The 12,592-nt window shown below is 46.1% G+C and overlaps 1 protein-coding gene across 4 annotated transcripts in view; it reads left to right on the top strand.

Annotated features, from left to right (window-relative positions):
* col14a1a (collagen, type XIV, alpha 1a) overlaps positions 1–12,592 on the top strand; it is a 244,399-nt gene that overhangs the window by 214,518 nt on the left and 17,289 nt on the right. For all 4 annotated transcript variants that reach the window (XM_036935515.1, XM_036935520.1, XM_036935508.1 and 1 more), the window contains 4 exons: positions 1,960–1,995; positions 2,807–2,873; positions 3,020–3,208; positions 9,535–9,612. In XM_036935515.1, the coding sequence (XP_036791410.1) occupies positions 1,960–1,995; positions 2,807–2,873; positions 3,020–3,208; positions 9,535–9,612 (370 nt within the window). The remainder of the gene's footprint in view (positions 1–1,959; positions 1,996–2,806; positions 2,874–3,019; positions 3,209–9,534; positions 9,613–12,592) is intronic.

Raw genomic sequence — 12,592 nt, forward strand, 5'->3', positions numbered from 1 at the left:
GCCCTGCTGGTACCAAAGGATGTTTATAATATATTATCTCTGTTACAGGGCCCTGCTGGTACCAAAGGATGTTTATAATATATTATCTCTGTTACAGGGCCCTGCTGGTACCAAAGGATGTTTATAATATATTATCTCTGTTACAGGGCCCTGCTGGTACCAAAGGATGTTTATAATATATTATCTCTGTTACAGGGCTCTGCTGGTACCAAAGGATGTTTATAATATATTATCTCTGTTACAGGGCTCTGCTGGTACCAAAGGATGTTTATAATATATTATCTCTGTTACAGGGCCCTGCTGGTACCAAAGGATGTTTATAATATATTATCTCTGTTACAGGGCCCTGCTGGTACCAAAGGATGTTTATAATATATTATCTCTGTTACAGGGCTCTGCTGGTACCAAAGGATGTTTATAATATATTATCTCTGTTACAGGGCTCTGCTGGTACCAAAGGATGTTTATAATATATTATCTCTGTTACAGGGCCCTGCTGGTACCAAAGGATGTTTATAATATATTATCTCTGTTACAGGGCCCTGCTGGTACCAAAGGATGTTTATAATATATTATCTCTGTTACAGGGCCCTGCTGGTACCAAAGGATGTTTATAATATATTATCTCTGTTACAGGGCCCTGCTGGTACCAAAGGATGTTTATAATATATTATCTCTGTTACAGGGCCCTGCTGGTACCAAAGGATGTTTATAATATATTATCTCTGTTACAGGGCCCTGCTGGTACCAAAGGATGTTTATAATATATTATCTCTGTTACAGGGCCCTGCTGGTACCAAAGGATGTTTATAATATATTATCTCTGTTACAGGGCCCTGCTGGTACCAAAGGATGTTTATAATATATTATCTCTGTTACAGGGCCCTGCTGGTACCAAAGGATGTTTATAATATATTATCTCTGTTACAGGGCCCTGCTGGTACCAAAGGATGTTTATAATATATTATCTCTGTTACAGGGCCCTGCTGGTACCAAAGGATGTTTATAATATATTATCTCTGTTACAGGGCCCTGCTGGTACCAAAGGATGTTTATAATATATTATCTCTGTTACAGGGCTCTGCTGGTACCAAAGGATGTTTATAATATATTATCTCTGTTACAGGGCCCTGCTGGTACCAAAGGATGTTTATAATATATTATCTCTGTTACAGGGCCCTGCTGGTACCAAAGGATGTTTATAATATATTATCTCTGTTACAGGGCCCTGCTGGTACCAAAGGATGTTTATAATATATTATCTCTGTTACAGGGCTCTGCTGGTACCAAAGGATGTTTATAATATATTATCTCTGTTACAGGGCCCTGCTGGTACCAAAGGATGTTTATAATATATTATCTCTGTTACAGGGCCCTGCTGGTACCAAAGGATGTTTATATTATATTATCTCTGTTACAGGGCCCTGCTGGTACCAAAGGATGTTTATATTATATTATCTCTGTTACAGGGCCCTGCTGGTACCAAAGGATGTTTATAATATATTATCTCTGTTACAGGGCCCTGCTGGTACCAAAGGATGTTTATAATATATTATCTCTGTTACAGGGCCCTGCTGGTACCAAAGGATGTTTATAATATATTATCTCTGTTACAGGGCCCTGCTGGTACCAAAGGATGTTTATAATATATTATCTCTGTTACAGGGCCCTGCTGGTACCAAAGGATGTTTATAATATATTATCTCTGTTACAGGGCCCTGCTGGTACCAAAGGATGTTTATAATATATTATCTCTGTTACAGGGCCCTGCTGGTACCAAAGGATGTTTATAATATATTATCTCTGTTACAGGGCCCTGCTGGTACCAAAGGATGTTTATAATATATTATCTCTGTTACAGGGCTCTGCTGGTACCAAAGGATGTTTATAATATATTATCTCTGTTACAGGGCCCTGCTGGTACCAAAGGATGTTTATAATATATTATCTCTGTTACAGGGCTCTGCTGGTACCAAAGGAGACAAGGGTGAACGGGTAAGTTCACTCTCAGACCAATGCTTCATTTCAGACACAGTTTATATTCAAGTGGAGTGTAGAAATACTTCCGTAGCTTCAACCCTCAAATCAGGCATAATTGCAGTTTATCAGCTCTGGGATTAAGAGGCTCTCTAACAGCCCTGTGTCTCAGATGAAACATCCATCCCAAATGGCACCCTATTCCCTATATAGTGCACTACTTTTGATCAGAGCCCTATGGGTCTTGGTCATAAGTAGTGCACTATATAGGGACTAGGTTGCTGTTTGGGATGCAGGTGTCTCTTCACAGCTCTCTGCCTTCCTCCCTCGGTTTATAGCTCCACAGTGTGTTTTCTAGGAGTTCATGTAAGACCTGCTAGAACAGTTACATGTAACTCGAACCCCAGATATTCAGGTACACTGTGTTTATTCAAGCCTTTTAGGGGGATGTTGTGTTCATGTTAAATAGCCTTGGATCAAAACCTCTTTGCTTTGTAAGATTAAAGCTCTGTGTTATTTTCTGATTGTTGGGAGACTTCCACACAAAAGGCCCCCAGCCTCAGAGTTAGAGGTGGAGTGGAGTTATTAAACACCCACACACTCACACACACACACACAGACACAGACACAGACACAGACACACACACACACACACACACACACACACACACACACACACACACACACACACACACACACACACACACACACACACACACACAGACTAGTTCATTAAACATGCCCCCTGGGAGTGTTCTCTCTCTCTCTCTGTGTGTGTGTGTGCGAACATGGAGCTGTGTCAATCCAGTGCTTTTTGCTTGTTTTGTAGGGAGACTTGCAGTCTCAAGCCACCATCAGGGCCTTAGCACGTCAAGTGTGTGAGCAACTGATTCAGAGTGAGTTCTCAACCCAGCTTTTTTCTCTCTCTTTCTCTCTCTCTCTCTAGATATTTTTGTCCATACATACTGTTCTCTACAACAATCTCTCATCCGACTCACCTCCAAACCTCTCCATCCCCTCCCCTCCTCTCTTCCTCCCTCAGGTCACCTGTCTCGCTACAGCTCCATCCTGAACCAGATCCCCAGCCAGTCAGTGTCTGTGAGGACGGTACCGGGACCTCCAGGAGAGCCCGGTCGCAGGGGTCTGCCAGGGCCACAGGGAGAGGGGGGACCCACAGGCAGACCAGGGTTCCCTGGGACCAACGGACAGGATGGACGACCGGGGGAGAGAGGTACAGTACAGTATTTATACATCATTATAAACCGGGGAGAGAGGTACAGTACAGTGTTTTTATACATCATTTTAAACTGGGTGGATCGATCCCTGAATGCTGATTGGCTGACAGACGTAATATATCAGACCATATACTGTACCACGGGTATGACAAAACATTGTTTTTTACTGCTCTAACTATGTTGGTAACCAGTTTATAACAGCAATAAGGCACCTCAGGGGTTTATGGTATATGGTCAATATACCGCGGCTAAGGGCTGTGTCTAGGCACTCCGCGTTGTGTCGTGCTAAAAGAACAGCCCTTAGCCGTGGTATATTGGCCATATACTACACTTCCTCGTGCCTTATTGCTTCATTAGAAGCCATTGGATGGCCATAACAAACCAGTATATTACCTTGCTCTATATCCACACCTTAAACTTTGGCTTCCCATTCACACTGTAGCCACGCTAACGTGTAGCACGAATCAATGACTTTCTAGTATCTGATCATTTGTATCAGAATTCAATTACTTTCTAGTATGTTATATGTTTTATATTGATTCCCTGGCCTGAACCAGTTGGTAGAGGATGACACTTCCAACACCAGGGTTGTGTTTGATTCCCTGGCCTGAACCAGTTGGTAGAGGATGACACTTCCAACACCAGGGTTGTGAGTTTGATTCCCTGGCCTGAACCAGTTGGTAGAGGATGACACTTCCAACACCAGGGTTGTGTTTGATTCCCTGGCCTGAACCAGTTGGTAGAGGATGACACTTCCAACGCCAGCGTTGTGAGTTGGATTCCCTGGCCTGAACCAGTTGGTAGAGGATGACACTTCCAACACCAGGGTTGTGAGTTGGATTCCCTGGCCTGAACCAGTTGGTAGAGGATGACACTTCCAACTCCAGGGTTGTGAGTTTGATTCCCTGGCCTGAACCAGTTGGTAGAGGATGACACTTCCAACGCCAGGGTTGTGAGTTTGATTTCCTGGCCTGAACCAGTTGGTAGAGGATGACACTTCCAACGCCAGGGTTGTGAATTTGATTCCCTGGCCTGAACCAGTTGGTAGAGGATGACACTTCCAACACCAGGGTTGTGTTTGATTCCCTGGCCTGAACCAGTTGGTAGAGGATGACACTTCCAACGCCAGCGTTGTGAGTTTGATTCCCTGGCCTGAACCAGTTGGTAGAGGATGACACTTCCAACGCCAGCGTTGTGAGTTTGTTTCCCTGGCCTGAACCAGTTGGTAGAGGATGACACTTCCAACACCAGGGTTGTGAGTTTGATTCCCTGGCCTGAACCAGTTGGTAGAGGATGACACTTCCAACTCCAGGGTTGTGAGTTTGATTCCCTGGCCTGAACCAGTTGGTAGAGGATGACACTTCCAACACCAGGGTTGTGAGTTGGATTCCCTGGCCTGAACCAGTTGGTAGAGGATGACACTTCCAACTCCAGGGTTGTGAGTTTGATTCCCTGGCCTGAACCAGTTGGTAGAGGATGACACTTCCAACGCCAGGGTTGTGAGTTTGATTTCCTGGCCTGAACCAGTTGGTAGAGGATGACACTTCCAACGCCAGGGTTGTGAATTTGATTCCCTGGCCTGAACCAGTTGGTAGAGGATGACACTTCCAACACCAGGGTTGTGTTTGATTTCCTGGCCTGAACCAGTTGGTAGAGGATGACACTTCCAACGCCAGGGTTGTGAGTTTGATTTCCTGGCCTGAACCAGTTGGTAGAGGATGACACTTCCAACTCCAGGGTTGTGAGTTTGATTCCCTGGCCTGAACCAGTTGGTAGAGGATGACACTTCCAACACCAGGGTTGTGAGTTTGATTCCCTGGTCTGAACCAGTTGGTAGAGGATGACACTTCCAACACCAGGGTTGTGAATTTGATTCCCTGGCCTGAACCAGTTGGTAGAGGATGACACTTCCAACACCAGGGTTGTGAGTTTGATTCCCTGGCCTGAACCAGTTGGTAGAGGATGACACTTCCAACGCCAGGGTTGTGAGTTTGATTCCCATGGGGGACCAATACAAAAGAAGTATGGACTCACTACTGTAAGTCACTCAGGATGAGTGTGTCTGGTAAATGACAGAAATGTAAAACACATTTTTTAAAACTTTCCTAGTTGTCTTTTCATGAGCTATTGTGTCCCTGGTCTGTCACTCACACTGTTGATGGAAGAAACAAGTCCTGGGTTGGATTGATCCTCCCCTCCTGCCCAGACCAACAGAGCCAGAAACATCCTCATAGCTAGAGATATGACTGACCAGTCTAAAACATCCTCATAGCTAGAGATATGACTGACCAGTCTGAAACATCCTCATAGCTAGAGATATGACTGACCAGTCTGAAACATCCTCATAGCTAGAGATATGACTAACCAGTCTGAAACATCCTCATAGCTAGAGATATGACTGACCAGTCTGAAACATCCTCATAGCTAGAGATATGACTGACCAGTCTGAAACATCCTCATAGCTAGAGATATGACTGACCAGTCTGAAACATCCTCATAGCTAGAGATATGACTGACCAGTCTGAAACATCCTCCTCATAGCTAGAGATATGACTGACCAGTCTGAAACATCCTCATAGCTAGAGATATGACTGACCAGTCTGAAACATCCTCATAGCTAGAGATATGACTGACCAGTCTGAAACATCCTCATAGCTAGAGATATGACTGACCATTCTGAAACATCCTCATAGCTAGAGATATGACTGACCAGTCTGAAACATCCTCATAGCTAGAGATATGACTGACCAGTCTGAAACATCCTCCTCATAGCTAGAGATATGACTGACCAGTCTGAAACATCCTCATAGCTAGAGATATGACTGACCAGTCTGAAACATCCTCATAGCTAGAGATATGACTGACCAGTCTGAAACATCCTCATAGCTAGAGATATGACTGACCAGTCTGAAACATCCTCCTCATAGCTAGAGATATAACTGACCAGTCTGAAACACCATTAACAGGGTGTCAGCCTGGTGTTAAACAGCACCATTAACAGAGTGTCAGCCTGGTGTTAAACAGCACCATTAACAGAGTGTCAGCCTGGTGTTAAGCAGCACCATTAACAGAGTGTCAGCCTGGTGTTAAGCAGCACCATTAACAGAATGTCAGCCTGGTGTTAAACAGCACCATTAACAGAGTGTCAGCCTGGTGTTAAGCAGCACCATTAACAGAGTGTCAGCCTGGTGTTAAGCAGCACCATTAACAGAGTGTCAGCCTGGTGTTAAACAGCACCATTAACAGAGTGTCAGCCTGGTGTTAAACAGCACCACAAACAGAGTGTCAGTCTGGTGTTAAACAGCACCATTAACAGAGTGTCAGCCTGGTGTTAAACAGCACCATTAACAGAGTGTCAGCCTGGTGTTAAACAGCACCATTAACAGAGTGTCAGCCTGGTGTTAAACAGCACCACAAACAGAGTGTCAGCCTGGTGTTAAACAGCACCATTAACAGAGTGTCAGCCTGGTGTTAAACAGCACCACAAACAGAGTGTCAGCCTGGTGTTAAACAGCACCATTAACAGAGTGTCAGCCTGGTGTTAAGCAGCACCATTAACAGAGTGTCAGCCTGGTGTTAAACAGCACCATTAACAGAGTGTCAGCCTGGTGTTAAACAGCACCACAAACAGAGTGTCAGTCTGGTGTTAAACAGCACCATTAACAGAGTGTCAGCCTGGTGTTAAACAGCACCATTAACAGAGTGTCAGCCTGGTGTTAAACAGCACCATTAACAGAGTGTCAGCTTGGTGTTAAACAGCACCACAAACAGAGTGTCAGCCTGGTGTTAAACAGCACCATTAACAGAGTGTCAGCCTGGTGTTAAACAGCACCACAAACAGAGTGTCAGCCTGGTGTTAAACAGCACCATTAACAGAGTGTCAGCCTGGTGTTAAACAGCACCATTAACAGAGTGTCAGCCTGGTGTTAAACAGCACCATTAACAGAGTGTCAGCCTGGTGTTAAACAGCACCATTAACAGAGTGTCAGCCTGGTGTTAAACAGCACCACAAACAGAGTGTCAGTCTGGTGTTAAACAGCACCATTAACAGAGTGTCAGCCTGGTGTTAAACAGCACCATTAACAGAGTGTCAGCCTGGTGTTAAACAGCACCATTAACAGAGTGTCAGCCTGGTGTTAAACAGCACCACAAACAGAGTGTCAGCCTGGTGTTAAACAGCACCATTAACAGAGTGTCAGCCTGGTGTTAAACAGCACCACAAACAGAGTGTCAGCCTGGTGTTAAACAGCACCATTAACAGAGTGTCAGCCTGGTGTTAAACAGCACCATTAACAGAGTGTCAGCCTGGTGTTAAACAGCACCATTAACAGAGTGTCAGCCTGGTGTTAAACAGCACCATTAACAGAGTGTCAGCCTGGTGTTAAACAGCACCATTAACAGAGTGTCAGCCTGGTGCTAAACAGCACCATTAACCACCACTCCTCTGACTCAGCTTGGCAGGACTTGCTAGAGCAGGAGTTTGGCTTGGTTCAGCTTGGCAGGGGATGGTACAGCAGGGAAACCAAGGCATACTAATGGACTTGGTTGGGCACAGCCACCAGAGGAAAAAGAACTGGCTTATTGAGTAGTTAATGCAATGATAGTAGAGGAGGACAGTCTGACTAGATGAAGACCAGACATAGTAGAGGACAGTCTGACTAGATGAAGACCAGACATAGTAGAGGAGGACAGTCTGACTAGATGAAGACCAGACATAGTAGAGGAGGACAGTCTGACTAGATGAAGACCAGACATAGTAGAGGAGGACAGTCTGACTAGATGAAGACCAGACATAGTAGAGGAGGACAGTCTGACTAGATGAAGACCAGACATAGTAGAGGAGGACAGTCTGACTAGATGAAGACCACACATAGTAGAGGACAGTCTGACTAGATGAAGACCAGACATAGTAGAGGAGGACAGTCTGACTAGATGAAGACCAGACATAGTAGAGGAGGACAGTCTGACTAGATGAAGACCAGACATAGTAGAGGAGGACAGTCTGACTAGATGAAGACCAGACATAGTAGAGGAGGACAGTCTGACTAGATGAAGACCAGACATAGTAGAGGAGGACAGTCTGACTAGATGAAGACCAGACATAGTAGAGGAGGACAGTCTGACTAGATGAAGACCAGACATAGTAGAGGAGGACAGTCTGACTAGATGAAGAACAGACATAGTAGAGGAGGACAGTCTGACTAGATGAAGACCAGACATAGTAGAGGACGACAGTCTGACTAGATGAAGACCAGACATAGTAGAGGAGGACAGTCTGACTAGATGAAGACCAGATATAGTAGAGGAGGACAGTCTGACTAGATGAAGACCAGACAGAGTAGAGCAGGACAGTCTGACTAGATGAAGACCAGACATAGTAGAGGAGGACAGTCTGACTAGATGAAGACCAGACAGAGTAGAGGAGGACAGTCTGACTAGATGAAGACCAGATATAGTAGAGGACAGTCTGACTAGATGAAGACCAGACATAGTAGAGGAGGATAGTCTGACTAGATGAAGACCAGACATAGTAGAGGAGGACATTCTGACTAGATGAAGACCAGACAGAGTAGAGGAGGACAGTCTGACTAGATGAAGACCAGACATAGTAGAGGACAGTCTGACTAGATGAAGACCAGACATAGTAGAGGAGGACATTCTGACTAGATGAAGACCAGACATAGTAGAGGACGACAGTCTTACTAGATGAAGACCAGACAGAGTAGAGGAGGACAGTCTGACTAGATGAAGACCAGATATAGTAGAGGACAGTCTGACTAGATGAAGACCAGATATAGTAGAGGACAGTCTGACTAGATGAAGACCAGACATAGTAGAGGAGGACATTCTGACTAGATGAAGACCAGACATAGTAGAGGACGACAGTCTCACTAGATGAAGACCAGACAGAGTAGAGGAGGACAGTCTGACTAGATGAAGACCAGATATAGTAGAGGACAGTCTGACTAGATGAAGACCAGACATAGTAGAGGAGGACAGTCTGACTAGATGAAGACCAGACATAGTAGAGGAGGACATTCTGACTAGATGAAGACCAGACATAGTAGAGGAGGACAGTCTGACTAGATGAAGACCAGACATAGTAGAGGAGGACAGTCTGACTAGATGAAGAACAGACATAGTAGAGGAGGACAGTGTGACTAGATGAAGACCAGACATAGTAGAGGACAGTCTGACTAGATGAAGAACAGTGTACTGGGTATCAGAGAGGAACTAGGAGAATGTGAGAAGTTGCATGAGGACATGGTGACTTTCTGTTAAGGTCAAGGTCATATGTACTGTGTGTGTCGTCTGTCCTCAGGTCTCCCAGGAGAGAAGGGGGAAAGGGGGAGTCAAGGTGTGGGGACACAGGGCCCCAGAGGTCCCCCAGGACCACCAGGTAAGGACCCTTACATTCTCTCATCACTCCTCTCTTCTCCTCCCATCACACTCCTCCCTCTCATCCTTCCATCTTACATAATCACAATCAGAGTGTATACTATATACCACATGTAGTGTGTAGAGACAGTTTATACTAATCCACATGTAGTATGTAGAGACATAGTTTATACTAATCCACATGCAGTGTGTAGAGACAGTTTATACTAATCCACATGTAGTATGTAGAGACAGTTTATACTAATCCGCATGTAGTATGTAGAGACAGTTTATACTAATCCATATGTAATATGTACACTGTGTACACTTACTTCTCCTTGTCATCCTCACATCACCCCCCCCTCACCTTCCATCTTACTTCTCCTCGTCATCCTCACATCACCCCCCCTCACCTTCCATCTTACTTCTCCTCATCCTCCCTTCATCCCCCCTCACCTTCCATCTTACTTCTCCTCGTTATCCTCCCTTCATCCCCCCTCACCTTCCATCTTACTTCTCCTCGTCATCCTCCCTTCACCCTCCCTCACCTTCCATCTTACTTCTCCTCCTCATCCTCCCTTCACCCCCCCCTCACCTTCCATCTTACTGCTCCTCGTCATCCTCACATCACCCCCCCCTCACCTTCCATCTTACTTCTCCTCATCCTCCCTTCATCCCCCCTCATCTTCCATCTTACTTCTCCTCGTTATCCTCCCTTCATCCCCCCTCACCTTCAATCTTACTTCTCCTCGTCATCCTCCCTTCATCCCCCCTCACCTTCCATCTTACTTCTCCTCCTCATCCTCCCTTCATCCCCCCTCACCTTCCATCTTACTTCTCCTCGTTATCCTCCCTTCATCCCCCCTCACCTTCCATCTTACTTCTCCTCGTTATCCTCCCTTCATCCCCCCTCACCTTCCATCTTACTTCTCCTCGTGTTCCTCCCTTCACCCCCCTCACCTTCCATCTTACTTCTCCTCCTCATCCTCCCTTCATCCCCCCTCACCTTCCACCTTACTTCTCCTCGTCATCCTCCCTTCATCCCCCCCACTCATCTTCCACCTTACTTCTCCTCCTCATCCTCCCTTCACCCCCACTCATTTTCCATCTTACTTCTCCTCGTCATCCTCCCTTCACCCCCCCTCACCTTCCACCTTACTTCTCCTCGTCATCCTCCCTTCACCCCCCCACTCATCTTCCATCTTACTTCTCCTCGTCATCCTCCCTTCACCCCCCCTCTCATCTTCCATCTTACTTCTCCTCGTCATCCTCCCTTCACCCCCCCTCACCTTCCACCTTACTTCTCCTCGTCATCCTCCCTTCACCCCCCCACTCATCTTCCATCTTACTTCTCCTCGTCGTCCTCCCTTCACCCCCCCTCACCTTCCATCTTACTTCTCCTCCTCATCCTCCCTTCACCCCCCTCACCTTCCATCTTCTCCTCGTCATCCTCCCTTCATCCCCCTCACCTTCCACCTTACTTCTCATCGTCGTCCTCCCTTCACCCCTTCCACTCACCTTCCATCTTACTTCTCCTCGTCATCCTCCCTTCACCCCCCCACTTATCCTCCCTCCAGCATTTAGAAATCCCAGATAATACATGTGTGGATATGCATCCCATTCACTACCACCTTATACAGACAATGCATGCTGGAGGGTGGATTCACCCATTCACTACGACCTTATACAGACAATGCATGCTGGAGGGGGGATTCACCCATTCACTACCACCTTATACAGACAATGCATGCTGGAGGGAGGATTCACCCATTCACTACCACTTTATACAGACAATGCATGCTGGAGGGGGGATTCACCCATTCACTACCACCTTATACAGACAATGCATGCTGGAGGGTGGATTCACTCATTCACTACGACCTTATACAGACAATGCATGCTGGAGGGGGGATTCACTCATTCACTACCACCTTATACAGACAATGCATGCTGGAGGGGGGATTCACTCATTCACTACCACCTTATACAGACAATGCATGCTGGAGGGAGGATTCACTCATTCACTACCACCTTATACAGACAATGCATGCTGGAGGGGGGATTCACTCATTCACTACCACCTTATACAGACAATGCATGCTGGAGGGAGGATTCACCCATTCACTACGACCGTATACAGACAATGCATGCTGGAGGGGGGATTCACTCATTCACTACCACCTTATACAGACAATGCATGCTGGAGGGTGGATTCACCCATTCACTACCACCTTATACAGACAATGCATGCTGGAGGGAGGATTCACCCATTCACTACGACCTTATACAGACAATGCATGTTGGAGGGTGGATTCACTCATTCACTACCACCTTATACAGACAATGCATGCTGGAGGGGGGATTCACTCATTCACTACCACCTTATACAGACAATGCATGCTGGAGGGAGGATTCACTCATTCACTACCACCTTATACAGACAATGCATGCTGGAGGGGGGATTCACCCATTCACTACCACCTTATACAGACAATGCATGCTGGAGGGGGGATTCACCCATTCACTAGGACCTTATACAGACAATGCATGCTGGAGGTGGGATTCACTCGTTCACTACCACCTTATACAGACAATGCATGCTGGAGGGGGGATTCACCCATTCACTAGGACCTTATACAGACAATGCATGCTGGAGGTGGGATTCACTCGTTCACTACCACCTTATACAGACAATGCATGCTGGAGGGAGGATTCACCCATTCACTACGACCTTATACAGACAATGCATGCTGGAGGGTGGATTCACTCATTCACTACCACCTTATACAGACAATGCATGCTGGAGGGGGGATTCACTCATTCACTACCACCTTATACAGACAATGCATGCTGGAGGGAGGATTCACTCATTCACTACCACCTTATACAGACAATGCATGCTGGAGGGGGGATTCACCCATTCACTACCACCTTATACAGACAATGCATGCTGGAGGGGGGATTCACCCATTCACTAGGACCTTATACAGACAATGCATGCT

Source organism: Oncorhynchus mykiss, chromosome 2 (genome assembly GCF_013265735.2).
Source record: "Oncorhynchus mykiss isolate Arlee chromosome 2, USDA_OmykA_1.1, whole genome shotgun sequence".
NCBI classification, from domain to species: domain Eukaryota; kingdom Metazoa; phylum Chordata; class Actinopteri; order Salmoniformes; family Salmonidae; genus Oncorhynchus; species Oncorhynchus mykiss.